The 21009-nt window shown below is 43.2% G+C and overlaps 1 protein-coding gene across 2 annotated transcripts in view; it reads right to left on the reverse strand.

Annotated features, from left to right (window-relative positions):
- Window positions 1-21009, reverse strand: part of LOC132825797 (fibrillin-2-like) — a 327149-nt gene that overhangs the window by 36315 nt on the left and 269825 nt on the right. For both annotated transcript variants that reach the window (XM_060841289.1, XM_060841280.1), the window contains exons 54-56: window positions 12935-13057; window positions 10965-11096; window positions 8429-8554 (exon numbers count right to left, since the gene is read on the reverse strand). In XM_060841289.1, the coding sequence (XP_060697272.1) occupies window positions 8429-8554; window positions 10965-11096; window positions 12935-13057 (381 nt within the window). The remainder of the gene's footprint in view (window positions 1-8428; window positions 8555-10964; window positions 11097-12934; window positions 13058-21009) is intronic.

Genomic DNA, 21009 nt, shown 5'->3' on the forward strand with positions numbered 1-21009 from the left:
TCCTATAGTATGGCGACCAAAACTGCACACAATACTCCAGATGAGGCCTCACCAGAGTCTTATACAACTGCAACATGACCTCAGGACTCCGGAACTCAATTCCTCTGCCAATAAAGCCCAGTACACCATATGCCTTCCTCACAGCACTATTTACCTGGGTGGCAACTTTCAGAGATCTGTGTACATAGACACCAAGATCCCTCTGCTCATCCACACTACCAAGTAGCCTACCATTAGCCCAGTAATCCATCATCTTGTTATTCCTACCAAAGTGAACGACTTCGCACTTAGCTACATTGAATTCCATTTGCCACATTTCCGCCCAGCTCTGCAACTTATCTATATCCCGCTGTAACCTACCACTTCCTTCCTCACTATCCACAACTCCACCGACTTTCGTGTCATCCGCAAACTTGCTTACCCAGCTTTCAAGTCCTTCCTCTAGATCATTTATAAAGATAACAAAAAGCAATGGTCCCAAAACAGATCCTTGTGGTACACCGCTAGTAACTGCGCTCCAAGATGAACATAATCCATCAACTACTACCCTCTGTCTCCTTCCAGCCAGCCAATTCCTAATCCAAACCTCTAATGTATCCTCAATGCCATACCTCTGAAGTTTTAGCATTAGCCTACCATGGGGAACCTTATCGAACGCCTTACTAAAATCCATATACACAACATCTACTGCTTTACCCTCATCCACTTCCTTAGTCACCTTCTCAAAGAACTCAATAAGGTTTGTGAGGCACGACCTGCCCTTCACAAAACCATGCTGGCTATCCCTGATCACGTTATTCCTACCCAGATGTTCATAAATCTTATCCCTTACCATTCTCTCTAAGACTTTGCCCACCACTGAAGTCAGACTCACTGGCCTATAGTTACTAGGGCTATCCCTACTCCCTTTCTTGAACAATGGGACCACATTCGCTATCCTCCAGTCCTCTGGTACTATTCCCGTTGACAATGACGACATAAAAATCCAGGCCAATGGCTCTGCTATCTCCTCCCTAGCTTCCCATAGGATCCTGGGGTAAATGCCATCAGGCCCAGGAGACTTATCTATATTCATCCTTTCCAATATTCCCAAAACCTCTTCCCTGCATATTTCCAGGGCATCCATTCTAATTATTTGTGATTCCATATTCACATCAGCAACAGTGTCCTGTTCCTGAGTGAATACTGATGAAAAGTACTGATTTAATGTCTCTCCAATCTCCTCCGCCTCCACACACAACTTCCCACTACTATCCTTGACTGGACCGATACCTACCCTAGTCATCCTTTTATTCTTGACATACCTATAGAAAGCCTTTGGGTTTTCCCTAATCCTACCAGCTAAAGACTTTTCATGTCCCCTTCTCGCTTTTCTTAGCTCCCTCTTTAGCTCCTTCCTGGCTACCTTATAACTCTCAATCGCCCCTACTGAACCTTCACGCCTCATCTTTACATATGCCGCCTTCTTCCCTTTCACAAGGGACTCCAATTCCTTACTAAACCACGGCTGCCTCACAAGGCCCTTTTCACCATGCCTGACTGGTACATACCTATCGAGGACACGCAGTAGCTGCTCCTTGAACACTCCCCACATCTCATTAGTGTTCTTCTCTTGAAGCCTGTTTTTCCAATCCACACAACCTAAGTCATGCCTCACTGCATCATAATTTCCCTGCCCCCAGCTATAGCTCTTGCCCTGCGGCGCACGATTATCCCTCTCCATCACTAAAGTAAAAGTCACCGAGTTGTGGTCACTGTCCCCGAAGTGCTCACCTACCTCCAAGTCTAACACCTGGCCTGGTTCATTACCTAGAACCAAATCCAATATAGCCTCCCCTCTTGTTGGCCTGTCGACATATTGTGTCAGGAAACCCTCCTGCACACATTGTACAAACACCGACCCATCTAATGAACTCGAGCTATAGCTCTCCCAGTCAATATCTGGGAAGTTAAAGTCCCCCATAACAACCACCCTGCTACCTTCACTCTTTTCCTGAATCATCCTCGCAATATTATCCTCTACTTCTCTAGGACTATTAGGAGGCCTGTAGAAAACACCTAACAGGGTGACCTCACCTTTCCTATTTCTAACCTCAGCCCAAACTACCTCAGATGGCAAGTCCTCTTCCATCGTCCATTCCACTGCTGTGATACTGTCTTTGACAAGTAATGCCACGCCTCCCCCTTTTTTACCCCCATGTCTGATCCTACTAAAACATTTGAACCCTGGAACGTGCAACAGCCATTCTTGTCCCTGTTCTACCCACGTCTCTGTAATGGCCACAACATCGAAGTCCCAGGTACCAACCCACGCTGCAAGTTCACCTACCTTATTCCTTATACTTCTGGCATTGAAGTATACACACTTCAATCCACCTTTCTGGTTACAGGCACCCTCCTTAGAGATCGCTGCATTATTCCTAACCTCCCTACACTCAAGGTCCTGTACCCTAAAGCTACAGTCCTGGTTCCCATGCCCCCGCGGAGTTAGTTTAAACCCTCCCAAAGAGCACTAGCAAACCTCCCCCCAAGGACACTGGTGCCCCTCAGGTTCAGGTGTAGCCCATCCTTTTTATAGAGGTCCCACCTTCCCCAGAAAGGACCCCAGTTGTCCAGAAACCGGAATCCCTCCCTCCTGCACCATCCCTGTAGCCACGCATTTAACTGCTCTCTCTCCCTATTCCTTGACTCTCTATCACGTGGCACGGGTAACAAACCAGAGACTACAACTCTGTTTGTTCTAACTCTGAGCTTCCAACCTAGCTCCCTGAAAGCCTGTCTGACATCCTCACCCTTCTTCCTACCTATATCGTTGGTGCCAACGTGGACCACGATCTGGGGCTGCTCCCCCTCCCCCTTAAGGACCCGGAAAACACGATCAGCGACATCACGTACCCTTGCACCTGGGAGGCAACATACCAAACGTGAGTCCCTGTCGCCCCCACAAAACCGTCTGTCTGTACCCCTCACTATCGAGGAGTTCTTGCAACAAGAACTTCCAGCTCGGCGAACAGAACCACAACAACGGCCAAAGAGTCTGTTCTGTGCTTTACTTTTATATATTCTAGGTTCTATATATTTAGTAATGTGTACCGAAGCTGAGTGACAGTTCAGCACAGACCTTCAGGTGACACATCTCACTGATCTGTCAGCTCCTTTAATCGGTAACAAATGGTTGAAAATGACAGCTCGTAAGGAGGAAGGAAATTTTTCTGTGCTGTTTGTGTACTTTGGGTAGTCCATAGAATCTGGGGGTGTTGTTGCTTTCCGGTTTCATTCTTTGTAGGTCAGCTTTGGTTATCTGTCCGTTTTTTTGTAGATTCCTTAGTGTGTTATTTATTCTATTGGTGAATTGTGGTGTGGGGTCAGAATCCTTCATTTGGTAGGTGTTAGTATCTGCGAGTAGTTGTGCTTTTTTGATGTAATCTGATTTATCTAGGATGACCGTCATTCTGATGTTCTTATCGTTTTTTAGTGCTTTCAGTGCTTCCCTCTCCTTGGTGTTGAGGTTATGTGTTTGTCTTTTTCTTATCATCATAGGTACGACCGTTTGTCTCACTGTTTGTTGTGTCTCCTCTGTCAGTCCATTGTTCCTGAGTGTGCATTCTAGTGCTGCTAGGAAGTCTGCTGTCTTGGCATCCCCGTGGTTGTAGTTGAGTCCCTTGGCCAGTATAGTTCTTTAGATTAGATTAGACTTAGATTAGACTTACAGTGTGGAAACAGGCCCTTCGGCCCAACAAGTCCACACCGACCCGCCGAAGCGAAACCCACCCATACCCCTACATTTACCCCTTACCTAACACTACGGGCAATTTAGCATGGCCAATTCACCTGAGCCGCACATCTTTGGACTGTGGGAGGAAACCGGAGCACCCGGAGGAAACCCACGCAGACACGGGGAGAACGTGCAAACTCCACACAGTCAGTCACCTGAGTCGGGAAATGAACCCGGGTCTCAGGTGCTGTGAGGCAGCAGTGCTAACCACTGTGCCACCGTGCTGCCCATGTCTGTGAGCTGTCTATGGGAGAGGACTGCACAAAACACTATATAGGACAAACAGGAAGACAGCTAACAATCCGCATACATGAACATCAACTAGCCACGAAACGACACGACCAGCTATCCCTAGTAGCCACACACGCAGACAACAAGCAACATGAATTCGACTGGGAAAACACTACTATCATAGGGCAAGTCAGACAGAGAACAGCCAGGGAATTCCTAGAGGCATGGCATTCATCCACAAATTCCATCAACAGACACATCGACCTGGACCCAATATACCAATCACTACAGCGGACAGCTGAAACTGACACCCGGAAGCGGCAAGGACAGACCACTATAAATACCGGAAGAAACATCAAAGAAGCGCTTTGCAGGAGGCTCCAGAGCACTGATGATGTCGCCTAGCCAGGGGACGAAACGTTTGCAACAAGAACTTCCAGCTCGGCGAACAGAACCACAACAACGGCCAAAGAGTCTGTTCTGTGCTTTACTTTTATATATTCTAGGTTCTATATATTTAGTAATGTGTACCGAAGCTGAGTGACAGTTCAGCACAGACCTTCAGGTGACACATCTCACTGATCTGTCAGCTCCTTTAATCGGTAACAAATGGTTGAAAATGACAGCTCGTAAGGAGGAAGGAAATTTTTCTGTGCTGTTATAGAGTCAGGAAACTGATCCCTGGTCCAAGGGAAGTGGGGGGTTGGTGTGTATGCTGAGTGGGAGATAAGGAGAACGTGAAGAAAGACAAAGAATAATCAGGAAAATTACAAATTAGGCATTTCTCTTTTTCATCTGGTGTATTCTTATTACTATTGACCTCTGTGTGGGAGAGGTGAGCTTCCCAGACAAACATTACCCTTATTTGACAGAGAGCTCTGTTCTGTCATCAATTACAAAGTACCCCTTTGTGCTGTTTACCTTCAGAGGATTGGTCTTAATCCCAGGGAAATGGAATTGAGGAACCCAGCCATTTTGGCACCTTGACAAGGGAATGCGATTACAGCTAAATTGCAGCTTCTAACAGAAACATAACTATTATGGAAAAGTGCAGCTAGCTTTTGAAAGATTAAAACTTCTCATTGGTAAAAAGAAACTATGATTCCATTTAAGTTGCATCACCTAATCTCCGCCATGACAATGAATTCACTTTGTACCATTCACTCGTGTATTTTAACTTCTGCCTTAGATGCAAGTCTAATACATCGCTCTCATTTCTGTCAGGATTTTAACCTTTCATCTCTTGCCTCAATTATTGTACAATTCTACTGACCCAACCCAACCTGATCTTTATCACAAATCTTCAGCTCCTCAGTTTCGCTCCTTCTGCCCCTGTGTCAGCTCTGGATAGCCATCTCGGGGTTTCCTCAATGACCCTACTGTGCTAGCTATCACTGCCCTGTTGAAAGGCATGACCTGGAACTGCTCATTTGCCTGTTTGCCACTGTGCTCACTTAGTCTTGCTCTTTATCATCTCACTTTGTGATACTGTGGCCTTACCAGCAGTCACATCTTTATGCCTCTTGTTCCTCTGACACTTGTCCCTCCTCTGAGCATCTTACAATCTTCCCTTTTCTTCCATTATTACTCATGGTCTTCTCTCTCGACACCGATTTGAGTTTCCCCATAAAAATACTCCTCTCTTTTCCTTCCCTCAGCAATTTACATTGATTGGCTCCTCATCCTAAATTATCTACATTCCATTCTCAGCTTCCCTTGGCCTCTCTGTTGTAAATACATTGCTCTTCTGTCTTCATACAAAAAAACCTCTTACCTCATTCATAACTATTCCTTTCACCTCACCATACCCATTTCTGTTCATCAGACCACAATCCCTACATTGAATCCTTTTGCTCAGTGGCACCTCCCTCACTGACCATCTCCCTATGACAACTTTGCAACTGTTGATTTGTTTAGCCATCCTTACACCAGCAAATTTCGAATCTCCAGCAAAATGCTCCTCCTTTCCCATTCTGTGTTTTTACGCTCGGGTACAGTCACAAACCTAGTTCCTTTTGAAGGAGGGTCATTGGAACTGAAACGCTCTCTCTCTCCATAGATGCTGCCAGACCCACTGAGCTTCTCCAGTAATTTCTGATTTTGTTTCAGATTTCCAGCATTTGCAGTTCTTTGGTTCATTTTAGTTGCCATGTGAACACATAACTGCTGCTAAGTTTAATCTTAAATGTCATAACATCACCTGTTTTTACCCCAAATAAGTCTGCTTGCAGCAATGAAATGCATTTCTTAACCTCTGACCTGGCTATCCCAGTGGTCTCTTGACTGCTACTTCATCTTGAACCTACCCTAAACTTAAATTCAACCAAAACTCAGTTCCCATATGTGAACATGTGTACTATCATTCAACTGTCCCCATTGCTCACCAACTATATGGGTTCCTATTCTTGCAACATGATTATTTTAAAACTCTCATGCAAATCAGTCCACAAATCCCTCTCCTTATCTACAGAACCAGCTCTGGGCTTTTCCAACTCTGGCCTTTTCCAACTCTGGCCTCTTGCACAATCCCAATTGTAGTCCCTCCACCATTGGCAGGCTTGACTTTAGCTAATGGTCCTAGACTTTGTATTTCCCTCAGCAGTCACTCTACATCTTCCTACTTTGGTAAGATGATCCCTAAAACTTGCCTCTTTAACCACACTTTTGGTTATCTGTCTAAGTAACTCAGTAACAAATCTAAGTAACAATGTCTATTGCTCTGCCCTCACCAATCTTTTTGGTTACTTCCTCAAAAAACTCAATCAAGTTTGTAAGACACAATTTCCCTCACACAAAACCCTCATGCTGACTATCCCTAATCAATTCTTACCTCTCCAAAATTGGTAGCACAGTAAAGTATTGCATTTTGGTAAGAGAAACAAGGGCAAGGCTTATACAGTTAATGGTAGATCCCTGGATAGAGTTGTCAAACAGAGATCTAGGGGTTCAGGTACATAATTCTTTGAAATTCGTGTAACAGGTTGACAGAGTGGTTAAGAAGGCACTTAGTACGCTTGCCTTCATTGCTCAGAGCTTGGACACCATCTTGAGGTTATACAAGATGTTGGTGAGGCCTCTTCTGGAGTAGTGTGTGCAGTTCTTAAATTGAAGAGGGTTCAGAAAAGATTTATCATGATGTTGCTGGAAATGGAGTGTTTGATTTATAAAAACTGTCTAGGACTTTTATCACTGGAGTATAGGAGATTGAGGGGTGACCTCATAGAGATTTACAAAAATCATGAGGCGCATAGATAAGGTGAATAGCGAGTGTCTTTCCCCTAGGTTAGGGGAATTCAAAACTAGGGGGCATATTTTAAAGGCGAGAGGAGAAAGCTTAAAAAGGACATGAGGGGCGACCCTTTTAAACAGAGAGTAGTTCATATGTGAAATGAGCTGCCCGAGGAAGTTTGGATGTGGGGACAGTTACAACATTTAAAAGACATTTGGATAAGTACATGAATAGGAAAGGTTTGGAGGGATATGGGTCAAATGCAGGCAGGTGGGACTAGTTTAGTTTGGGAACCTGATCGGCATGGTCTAGTTGTGCCGAAGGGTCTGTATTCACGCTGTATGACCCTACGACTCCATGACCATGACTCTACAATATCTTAGTGTAATCTATTGTATTCAAAGACACTACATAAATGTATGTTATTGTTGATATGTTTGTTGCATACGTTGGTCTTCAAAATGAGTTTTCAAATTCTCTCCCTCATTCCTTTTCTTAAATATTGTTCCTTTACTTTTTAATATTTTTGTCGCTCTCATCATACACAAATGTCCCACAAACCTCTTTCAGCTCAAGTTATTGTATTATTGGCCTGCAGTCTGTGTCAACTTCTCTTTCGACTTTATCATTGAGATCTCACTGCCCACTTTTCTAAATCCTGCCCTATTCTAAGCTGGCATCCTACCTTGCCCCTCTTCATTTGGATCTGTCTGTGTCTTTGCTAATTGTTTCACTTTGCCCAGTGCTCACATCAGACAAGGTTCATAACAAAGACACAGCAGGAACAGGGACCATCAGTTGGTGACTGAACGCGCCTCAAGTTTACCCTACACTCTGTAGAAAAGAATACACTGTATTTAAATGGCCACTTGATTGTCAGTAGTCAAGTGCATCTTGAGCATTGGTTCCAATGACAGTGAATAAATCCTTTTTAGATCGGCAAAGCATCTTTTTTGCTACAGCCAACTGTTGTTTCCCTTGTTGATGTGATATGTTTGACATTTTTAATTTTACTTGCCAATATTCCATCATTCACTGATACTGTACTCTTTTGAACACAATTAATTATGAATAAATTTTGATTTATAATATCAGAATCTCAATTTGATTGGTAGTGATGAAGGGATTTGTCCCTCTAAAAACGTGATATGTGGATTAATCTACACTGAAACGTCCATGTAAATTGGACTTACCAATGCACTCAGTGCCCGAGGGAGTTGCTCGGAATCCTTCACCACAGTCACATCTGTAGCTGCCTACAATGTTTATACAGCGTCCATTTTCACAGATGCCTGGCTTACTCCAGCATTCGTTGTTATCTACAATTGGAAAGATTCAGGTATTGTTTGAAAAAATATGAAATATAGAACCAAACTATTTTGATTCGTTCACTTTCTCTACAAAATATGTTGGCACAAGTTATTTTTGGCGTCGATTCTCAGCTTCTCCATATTTGTAACAATTTGGAGGCTACAAGCTGGGCAGAATCATATTGTGCAGAATTATTAAATCGGTTTTGCAAATGTTAATCAAATTCCCATCTGTTATTTATTTTGTCAGTAGCAAAATCAGTAACATATTCAAAACATAGAGGCTAATAACAGCACTGAGATAACAGAGAAAAGAATTCCAGACAAATATATCAGTATTTATGATACTAAAAATGCATGGTGCGATTTCAACCACTAATGTCAAGTTTGTATACGTTAGAAGAATTTGAGGCAAATAAATACAGTGAACTATTGGTTGACAATATTTGAAATGTGACAGATGCAATGGCCCATTTTTAAAGTGGGAGGGATATAGAGTGTGTAAACCCTGAAATAGATGGAGAATTTGTGGAGTTCAGAGATGTGGTGCATCTGCTGATCTTTATGAACAGGCCACCTGGTGATCAATTTTAAAGTCTCTTTAGGCTCTCTGTTGTTTGATCTTACAGATAGGAATGGACTCACGCCCTCATTTAAGGAGAGGGAAAGGAATGAGAGAGACCTGGTCTGGGGCAGCCAAACTTATTGACGTTTGTTCTCCTGGATCCCAGCAGATTTGGCTCAATGGAGAGGACTTTGCCACTGACCAGCTCATACTGCTAATCCAATTTTGCTGTCTAAATACTTTTTTTCAAAAAAAGTTCCCCATTTCCTTTCTAATGAAACGTCATTCTCTGGTGCAAGACCGTGATTGTAATCAGGACATAATGGGAAGACAGAGGGATGAGGAGAGATAAGGGTCTTCACTGAATCTAACCCTGTACTGGTTACCACAAGGCTAGAAGAGTTAAAATCAGGGTCAATGTGCCTGAAAACAGGCATGCAAGATGAGGACTGCACTGTTCCATGACCCATGGGCCAAATCGGTGCCAGAGCGTGAGTCAGGTACGTGACCAATATGACCTTTGATAGAATCCCAGAATCATACAGTACAGAGGTCCTTTGATCCTTCAAGTCTATATTGTTAAATCCACTACTATCTACACTGGTCCCACTTTCCTGAGCTCGGCCCATTGCCTTGAATGTTATAAAGATTAGATTACTTACAGTGTGGAAACAGGCCCTTCGGCCCAACAAGTCCACACCGACCCGCCGAAGCGCAACCCACCCATACCCCTACATATACCCCTTACCTAACACCACGGGCAATTTAGCCTGGCCAATTCACCTGACCCGCACATCTTTGGACTGTGGGAGGAAACCGGAGCACCCGGAGGAAACCCACGCAGACATGGGGAGAACGTGCAAACTCCACACAGTCAGTCACCTGAGGCGGGAATTGAACCCAGGTCCCTGGCGCTGTGAGGCAGCAGTGCTAACCACTGTGCCACCGTGCCGCCCCAAATGCCGTGTTCTGATCCAAATGCCTGACACCAGCTCAAAACAGGTAATACATGTAACATTGCTGGCTGCTCAGAAGTTAAAATAGCTACTTAACTTCATTAGATGTTTATCTGAAGATAATCATGCCACATTTTCTTCTATTCCATCTCTCTCCCTATTCTAGTCAGCTCTAAAATAAGGCAGGTGCACTTTTCACAAACACATGGCCTAATTTTACATGAATCTGGCTATATTTCTCTGCAGAAATATTTTGAACGCATGAACCAACTCAGAAATGGCCTCATGTCCAAGATCAGCACTGGCTCCAAGTCAACACAAGAAACGTGCACATGGCCGCACAACGCTCCTCCAGCCAGGACAAATTCCAGCTCTGGTTTCTTTAAAGGAGCCAATTGGCTCCAGTGACTGCTGTGTGGCTGTGCTGGAGTGAAGGATGGAGAAAACCAATACTTCTCTGTTTCTAAACAAAGTTGCTTCAGTCTGACGAGAGCTCAGATCCTATGGGTGGCCTTTCTCTTCTGTAACGTTTCAGTGAAATCATCGGATCGTGACGTGGAACACATGTTAGTGTCACTCCTGTGCCATCTGTACATTATTTAAATGCTCATTGTTATTTGTGGAAGAGATTTCTTTCCTCCTTTAGTATGGCCACAGGAAATGCACAGATCAGAGAAGTGAAATTAAAGCTTTTATTTTCCGTCCCTGAAAGCTGGCATATTTTTGAGAATTCAATGAGCTGAGTATTTGCCTGTTTAATAGAAATGTTTCTATCACAGGGTTACTAGTTGCCTATTTCCTCAGGGTCTGTCTTCAGAACATTTCACTGTATGGATTCGCCAAATGACATAATTTCACGCAGATTTCATGCCTTTCGCAGTCAGTTAAAAAATCTTACCCATACAACCATCTCCATCGGGTCTGCGTACCATTCCAGGTGGGCAGATACACATAAAGGTACCAATCAGGTTTTTACACATCATGCCTCGCGATTCACAGTCTTGGAGTTCCTGAGTACATTCATCGAGGTCTGTGATGGAACATGGTCATGGAAAGTAGGTCAACACAAAGCAAAATAAATAGTTTTAAAATAAAACTTGATTAAAACACAGAAAATAAGGTGGAAAACAGAACCACACGGTATTAGGTTAGCACTGTTTTTATTGTTTGGTACTTCAACTGGCAAATGATATTCCAAGTTAAAAACAGAAAGACAGAGATAACACAGTGTGACAATGTTGTTTGGTTTCTCTTGGGCCACACGTTATTACACTATAATCTCATAGGAGCTGTTGAAGTGTTGATAAAGTGAAAGGTTGGAGACCACCGTGACTTATGGAAATAATGAGAACTAGGTTAGGTTAACATTCATTCGAAATGCTAGGCCAAAACATAAAGGCAAGTAGACACTTTCAGGAATAGGAAATTGTTATTAGGTTTAGTAAGCCAGCCATTTCTGATATATCAGTTCATCATAACTTACTTTCTCGCTCTATGTCTCAGTCACTTTTATTTACTGAAATGCATGTAATTAAATTTTAAACACATTTACACTGTACATTTCAATGGCCATCTCATAATTTTTATCAGTTGTTTTGGTGAGAAAGACTTGCACCTTTGGTTCTTTACTGATTTATAACTTCTGCCTTGTGGTACATGATTATTAACCACAGTGAGGAGATTTTTGCCAGAAACAGCTCTGTCAATGCCCTGTATAATATTGCAAACTTCAATTCAACTTTCTTTTCCAAAAAAAATAGATTTCCTAATCCTTCTGCCATAATATACAAGCCTTTTTTAAGGGGGTGTTATGATAGAGTGGGTAAGAAGTTACAGAGGCCAGAAGCTCAGGGTTTGCATTCTATGTGCCAGAACTTAATGACTTCAGGATACATTCATAGTATGACCAAACAGGATGATTGTCAGCATGTAAACACACCCAGTGCCTGACACCAGGCAGTCAAAGCAGGACAGTTTCCTGTAAAGCCATTCTGCAGAAGGCAATGGCAAACCATTCTGGAACTTTCCCTGTAAGTGTGGACCAATACAATGGATGTCCATAGTCCTCAGAAATGAAGATGGCAGCAAAGATAGACAGTCAATCCTGATACATCAGGTCTTATTCCTTAATACTGCTCTCTCTCTCTTTCTCTTAACAACCATGATCTTCCTTGCATGGTTAAAGTAAATAAATATGGGATAAACTGCTTCAATAAATAAGACTATGGTTTGTATCTTGATCCAATCCCATCAGCCTGGTGGTCATATTAGATTACTTAGTGTGGAAACAGGCCCTTCGGGCCAACAGGTCCACACTGACCCGCCGAAGCGAAACCCACCCATACCCCTACATTTACCCCTTACCTAACACTACGGGCAATTTAGCATGGCCAATTCACCTGACCCGCACATCTTTGGACTGTGGGAGGAAACCGGAGCACCCGCACGCAGACACGGGGAGAACATGCAAACTCCACACAGTCAGTCGCCTGAGTCGGGAATTGAACCCGGGTCTCAGGCGCTGTGAGGCAGCAGTGCTAACCACTGTGCCACCGTGCCGCCCACATTGTTAATGCATCGGAAAGCACACAGCAGTGGGTTCTGGGCACATTCATTTATGTCTGAATTAAAAAAGAGAGAAAGAAAAAGCAGATTATCAATTAGGGTTTTTTGTCAACTGCCCCGTCACAGTCTATACTTTACAGAATTAACACCTATTCAGATGATAATTCAAAAGTTTCTCAAAAGTACGTCAAAAAGTAACTTTACAGAAACAACAAATAATCAATGGTCATCTTGTGTGAATCTTGTCTTTTTCAACATGTAAACAGTGAGAGTTGGCTTTCTGCTCCTACTGACTGTCCTCACCTCTGCACATCTTCCCATCTTCCCTCAAAGTGTAACCGGCAGGGCATGTACATTCATAGGAACCAAAGGTGTTAATGCATCGGAAAGCACACAGCAGTGGGTTCTGGGCACATTCATTTATGTCTGAATTAAAAAAGAGAGAAAGAAAAAGCAGATTATCAATTAGGGTTTTTTGTCAACTGCCCCGTCACAGTCTATACTTTACAGAATTAACACCTATTCAGATGATAATTCAAACGTTGCTCAAAAGTACATCAAAAAGTAACTTTACAGAAACAACAAATAATCAATGGTCATAATGAAACTGCACTTCCCTTTTTGCATTCTGCTGGGAGACAAGTTATGATTTACTCAGCAATTTGAAATCTCTCTTATTCTAATAGAGTGTAACCAACAGTCATGTGGATTTTTCTTCTTAAACTGAATGATATCCTCTTTAAACAAAATGACAGGAGAAGAATTGATTGCATTTTAGAGCATGTGTGGGCCTCTATCTCAGTCTTCATGCCTCTTATTACATTCCTGTAGAGGGGTCTCTGGAGTCTTGCACAGGATCATAGAATGGGGATAGTACAGAAGATGGCCATTCAGCCAGCTCTTGGAAAGTTGAGTGAGGTGGGCAGAGGGGATGGGAGAAAGGGAGGGTGGAGGTATTATTACTTAGTGAGGAATGTGTATCGATGTATTAAAGACGCTCTGTAGTGTAGTATCTCCCCTCATTCCTCCTGCTTTAACAAAAAACATTTTAAAAAGGGCTATCCACCCCAACTGTAATACAGCATGGGCAGGACAATTAGGTTCAACTGAGATTTTAACAAGTTCAATATCCTTAATTATCATTTTGAGCATGGCACACAGGCTGGTAATTTCAGTGCCTCTCCCCCGGCTGCCTCCTCCGCCCATGTACACCCCACCACCCACACACTCTGTATTATGTGGGTTGATCAGGGGATGGATGGGAAGGCAGTATCCTGTGAGTGCACCATTAATGTGGCTCTACCATAACAAATACCACTGGAGAGGAAACATAAAATTCAGACCCATATCTCAACCCGAACCAGTTGGTTTGACAGTGACAGGTTTTGGGTGACATTATGTATTATTAATTAGTTATTAATTGTCACTCCCAGTGCAACTTGGAAATGGTTTAAAACTTATTCCTCACCCATAGATTTCTGAGGCATTGAAAAACACAGAGAAAGAGAGTTGAGAGCTGTCAGGTTCATGAGGTTCTCACATTCCTTGTGAGTCAAAACAAAAATAATGTCAAACCTCTGGTTCACTGAAAGGTTTACAAGGATGTTGCCAGGGTTGGAGGATTTGAGCTACAGGGAGAGGCTGAACAGGCTGGGACTGTTTTCCCTGGAGTGTCAGAGGCTGAGGGGTGACCTTATAGAGGTTTACAAAATTATGAGGGGCATGGATGGGATAAATAGACAAAGTTGAAAATGTGTTGCTGGAAAAGCGCAGCAGGTCAGGCAGCATCCAAGGAACAGGAAATTCGACGTTTCGGGCATAAGCCCTTCATCAGAAACGTTGAATTTCCTGTTCCTTGGATGCTGCCTGACCTGCTGCGCTTTTCCAGCAAAACATTTTCAGCTCTGATACTCCAGCATCTGCAGACCTCACTTGCTCCTCCTAAACAGACAAAGTCTTTTCCCTGGGGTCGGGCAGTCCAGAACTAGAGGGTATAGGTTTAGGGTGAGAGGGGCAAGATCTAAAAGAGACCTAAGGGGCAACTTTTTTATGCAGAGGGTGGTGTGTGTATGGAATGAGCTGCCAGAGGATGTGGTGGAGGCTAGTATAATTGCAACATTTAAGAGGCATTTGGATGGGTATATGAATAGGAAGGGCTTGGAGGGAATTGGGCTGGGTGCTGGCTGGTGGGACTAGATTGGGTTGGGATATCTGGTTGGCATGGACGGATTGGACCGAAGGATCTGTTTCTGTGCTGTACATCTCTATGACTCTACGACATTTTGTCAAGTTACAAACAGCCAAATGTCCTCTGACCAGCCCATACTTACTGCCACTGAACACCACGAAGGATTACAATGACGGTATGAATCTTACAGTGGTCACATAATATGATTTTAGAAGCAGCAATCCTGTCCCTTCCTCACATTCAGCTAAGTATATTTTAAGTACCATGTTCGGTGTAATTGAACAGCTGGTCCCTTTAAGGTGATTGCATACCTGGACACTGAGGGAATTGATAGCTCTAGAGCAAACTGAAAACTAGGACAAAGGACCCAATACCCAGCATAAGCAAAACCAATGTAGTGTACAAAATCCCATGCAAGGACTGCACAAAACACAACATAGGACAAACAGGAAGACAGCTAATGATCCACATCCATGAACACCAACTAGCCACAAACCGACACGACCAGCTATCCTTAGTAGCAGATGACAAGCAACATGGGTTCGACTGGGACAACACTACTATTATAGGACAAGCCAAACAGAGAACAGCCAGGGAATTCCTAGAGGCATGGCATTCATCCACAGATTCAATCAATAAGCACATCGACCTGGAACCAATATACTGGCCACTGCAGCGGACAGCTAGAACTGACAACTGGAAGTGGCAGAGACAAACCACTATAAATGCTGGAGGAAACATCACAGAAACGCTTCACAGGAGGCTCCCAAGCACTGAGGATGTCACCTAGACAGGGGACGAAACGTCTGCAACACAAATTCCCAGCTCGGCGAACAGAACCACAATAACGAGCACCCGAGCTACAAATCTTCTCACAAACTTTGAATAAAATTCTTTGTCACAATTTGAATATTCCAATATTAAGGTTACAGGCTGTTTTGGATTTTGTTGAGGTGGGAGGGAGCAAGAATTGGGATTTATTAATTTCCAACACTTTACAGGCACAGTCACCAATTATGCTTATTGCTGGAATATAAATCTATACAGATTGATAACAATGTAAATCTACATAGTATGATAACTACGTAAATCTATACAGATTGATAACTGTGTTCCTCAGAGTAAAAATAACTGGTCAGGCACTCCAATGGAGCGCCAAAGAGGGGCCTCAGAGGTACAGCAACAATATTTTCCTGTCTGTTTTCTAAAGTCCTGCTTCATTCTTGTTTGGGGTCTTACAGGGAGTGGGGAATCAGTGAAATTCACTTTTTAAGGTATAGAAATGCTCCGAATAATCAACTAATCATCAGGAAAAGGGGGCAGCTGATAACACAGGAGAAAACCACCCTTGAAAATGGTTCTGCATGCACTTTAATGCACTGGCTGTTCTCTCGTATACGGATGAGAACTTAATTGCAAGCAAAGAAAATATGTGGGAATTTCCTAAAATGTATTTGACACAGGCTAGATTTCATGCTGAATGTATTTGGTATCTTAGCCCTTACGATTCAGTTATAATGATAACGCAAATACACAGTAGCTGAATTAGAACATAGAACAAAACAGCACAGTACAGGCCCTTCGGCCCGCGATGTTGTGGCTACCTGGGAAATCAAACTGAAGCCCATCTAATCTACATTATTCAATTTTCATCCATATGTTTATCCAGTGATCATTTAAATGTCCTTTAGGTTGGTGAGTCTACTACTGTTGCAGGCAGGGGAGTCCACACCCTTACTACTCTCTGAGTAAGGAATCTACCTCTGATATCCGTCCTAAATCTATCACCCCTCAGTTTAAAGCTATGTCCTCTCATGCTAGCCATCACCATCTGAGGAAAAAGGCTCTCCCTGTCCACCCTATCTAACCCTCTGATTATCTTATATATTTCAATTAAGTCACCTCTCAACCTTCTTCTCTCTAACGAAAACAGCCTCAAGTCCCTCAGCCATTCCTCATAAGACCTTCCCTCCATACCAGGCAACATCCAAGTAAATCTCCTCTGAACCTTTTCTAATGCTTCCACATTCTTCCTTTAATGCGGTGACCAGAACTATACGCAATACTCCAAATGTGGCTGCACCAGAGTTTTGTACAGCTGCAGCATGACCTTGCAGCTCCAAGATCCAATAACTCTACCAATAAAAACTAACACACCATACACATTCTTAACAACCCTATCAACCTGGGTGGCAACTTTCAGGGATCTATGTACCTGGACACTGAGATCCTTCTGCTCATCTACAATACCAAGAATCCTACCATTAATGCAGTACTCTGCATTCCTGTTACTCCTTCCAAAATGAATCAGCTCACATTCTTCCACATTAAACTCCACTTGACACCTCTCAGCCCAGCTCTGCAGTTTATCTATGTCCCTCTGTAACCTGTAACATCCTTCAGCACTATCCATAACCCTAACAACTTTAGTGTCATCTGCAAATTTACTAACCTATCCTTCCACGCTCTCATCTCGGTCATTTATTAAAATGACAAACAGTAGCGGTCCCAAAACAGATCCCTGCAGTACACCACTAGTAACTGAACTCCAGGATGAACATTTCCCATCAACTATTATCCACTTGCTTATTTCAGCTGGCCAATTTATGATCTAAACCGTTAAATCACCAACAATCCCATGCCTCCGTATTTTGTGCAATAGCCTATTGTGGGGAACCTTATCAAATGCCTTACTGAAATCCATATACACCACATCAACTGCTTTACCCTCATCCACCTGTTTGGTTACCATCTTAAAGAACTCAATAAAGTTTGTGAGGCACCATCTATCCTTCACAAAACTGTGTTGACTATCCCTATCAACTTATTCCTCTCTAGATGATTATAAATCCTATCTCTTATAACCCTTTCCAACACTTTACTCACAGCTGAAGTAAGGCTCACTGGTCTATAATTACCAGGATTCTCTCTACTCCCCTTCTTGAACAAGAGAACAACATTTGCTAACTTCCAGTCTTCTGGCACTACTCCTGTCGACAATGATGACATAAAGATCAAAGCCAATCACCTCGCTGGCTTCCCAGAGAACCCTAGGATGAATCCCATCCGGCCCAGGGGACTTATCTATTTTCACACTTTCCAGAATTGCTAACACCTTCTTCTTGCGAACATCAATCCCAACTAGTCTAGTAGCCTGTATCTTAGTGTTGTTCTTCTCAACAACATTGTCTTTTTCTAGTGTGAATACTGATGAAAAATATTCATTTAGCACTTCCCCTATCTCCTCAGACTCCACACACAACTTCCTACTACTGTCCTTGATTTGCCCTAATCTTTCTCTAGTCATTCTTTTATTCCTGAATTAAACCAGTCTGCTCTGCCATTCAGTCATGGTTGATATGTTTCTCAAACTCATTTTCCTGCCTTCTCCCCATAACCTTTGATCCCCTTACTAATCACTGAACCTATCTATCTCTGTCTTAATTACACTCATTGACTTGGCCTCCACAGCTCTTCGAGGCAATGACTTTGACAGAGTCACCACCTTCTGCCTAAACCAATTCCTTCTCATCTCAGTTGTACAGGGTCGTTCCTTCACTCTGAGGTTTCTGAGGTTGTCCACTTGGGTCTTAGTCTCTCCTACTCATGGAAACATCTTCTCCACATCCACTCTCTCCAGGTCACTCAGTTTCCTGTAAGTTTAAATCAGATTCCCCCCTCATCCTTCTAAATTCCACTGAGTACAGACCCAGAGTCCTCAATCGCTCCTCATATGGCAAACCCTACATTCCTGGCATCTTTTTTGTAAATCTCCTTTGGACCTTGTACAAAGCCAACACATCCTTCCTTAGATTTGGGACCCAGAATGCTCACAATATTCGAAATGCAGTCTGACCAGAACTTGATACAGCCTCAGCAGTACATCCTGCTCTTGTTTTCTCGTCCTCTTGAAATTAATGAGAACATTGTATTTACCTTCTTAACTGCTAAATGAACTTGCATGTTAACCTTAAGAGATTCCTGAACCAACACTCCCAAGTCCCTTTCTAGTTCAGATTTTCAAAGCCTTTCCATATTTAGAACATAGTTACGCCTGTGGAACACCACAGATTCTTATCGTATTTCGCAGCCTCCTTTGCGGTACCTTCTAGAAATCCAAATAGATCACATCCACTGACTATCCTTTGTCTAGCTTATTCATTATCTCTTCAAAGAATTCTAACAGATTTATCAAGCATGACTTCCCATTAACAAAGCCGTGCTCAGTCCACCCTATTGTACCATGCACTTCCAAGTACTTGATTCCTGAAGAAGGGCTCATGCCCGAAAGATCGATTCTCCTGCTCCTTGGATGCTGCCTGACCTGCTGCACTTTTCCAGCAACACATTTTCAGCTCTGATCTCCAGCTTCTGCAGTCCTCACTTTCTCCACTTCCAAGTACTTCACAATCTAATCCTTAATAACGGACTCGAGAGTCTTACCAAAGACTGAGATCAGGCTAACCAGCTGATAGTTTCCTGTCTTCTGCCTCCCTCCCTTCCTAAACAAGGATGTTACATTAGCCATTTTCCAATACTGTGCAATCTTCTCTGACCCCAGTGATTCCTGAAAGATCACCACTAATGCTCCTACAATCTCCTTCAGAACTCTGGGGTGTAGTCCATCTGGTCCAGGTGATTTATCCAAATTCAGATCTTTCAGCTTTCCCAGCACCTTCTCCTTAGTGATGGCCATTATACTCACCTCTGCTCCTGACTATCTTGAAATCTTGGTATGTTGCTGGTGCCTTCCACTCAAAAGCCTGATGCAAAGTACCTATTCAGCTCTTCCACCATTTTTTATTCCCCATTACTACTTCGCCAGCTTCATTTTCCAGTGATTCAATGTCTACCCTTGCTTCTCTCTTACCTTTTAGATATCTGACAAAACTCTTGCAATCTTCTTATATATTACTAGTTCGCCTCCTCTCATATCTGATGCTCGATTGTTGAAAAGGGATGGCACTGTGGCTCAGTGCTTAGCACTGCTGCCTCACAACTCCAGGGACTCGGGTTTGATTCCAGCCTTGGGCGATTGTCTGTGTAGAGTTTGCAGATTCCCTTGTGCCTGTGTGGGTTTCCTCTGGGTACTTTGATTTCCTCCCACAGTCTAAAGACATGCAGGTGAAGTGGACGGGACATGCTAAATTGCCCAAAGTGTCCAGGGTTACACAGGCTAGGTGGGTTAGCCACAGGGTATGCAGGAACAGAGGTAGCAGGTGGGTCTGGGTGGGTGGTGTGGACCCAATGGGCCAAATGGCCTGCTTCCACACTGTATTTCACACTAATTCTATATTTCATCTTTCTTCCCCGTCATTTTTTTTTTAGTTATCTTCTGCTGTGTTTTAAAGGCTCCCCATTACTCTTGCTTCCCATTAACCCTCACCATATTGTATGCTTATTCTTTTGCTCTTATGGTGTTCCTGGCTTCCCTTGTCAGACATGGCTGCCTCATCCTTCCCTGAGTAAGCTTCTTCTTCTTTGGGATGAATTGTTGTTGTGCCTCCCAAATTACCCTCAGAAATGTCAGCTATTGCAGCTCCTCCATCTTCCCTGCTAGGCTCCCCTTCCAATCACCTACGGCCAGCTCCTCCTCCATGCCTTTGTCATGACCTTTACTCAATTGTAATGCGGTTACATCTGATTTCACCTTCTCACCCTCAGACAACTCTCTATCATATCATGGTCACTGCCCCCTAGGAGTTCCCTCACCATAAGCTCTCTAAAGCAAGTCTGTCGCATTACACATCACCAAAACCAGAATTGCCTGTTCCCCAGTAGGATCAACCACAATCTGCTCCAGAACAACTTTTTATAGACATTCCACAAATTTCTTTTCTTGAGATCTGCTACCAAACCGATTTTCCCAGTCCAACTGTGTATTGAAGACCCCATGATTATTGTAATTGTGCTCTCCTTACACATGCCTTTTCTATCTCCTGATTTACTTCCTTGGGCTGTGCCACGTGGGCTGTGTTTCATTTTGGATGTGATCTCCCTTTCCTGGCCATGTGAAGCAGACGGGTCACTCCAATATTTTCCACTCAACGTTCACCTACCTATTCCCTAAATGGGTTTCTGTACCTCTGACATATAGCATGTATCATGGGAGCGAGAGGAAGAAACTTTTTAAAAATCAAAGGGCCAGAAAACCTATGAAATTGATGCATGAAATCAATTTGTACCATTT

This window comes from Hemiscyllium ocellatum, chromosome 2, assembly GCF_020745735.1.
Source record: "Hemiscyllium ocellatum isolate sHemOce1 chromosome 2, sHemOce1.pat.X.cur, whole genome shotgun sequence".
Taxonomy (NCBI): domain Eukaryota; kingdom Metazoa; phylum Chordata; class Chondrichthyes; order Orectolobiformes; family Hemiscylliidae; genus Hemiscyllium; species Hemiscyllium ocellatum.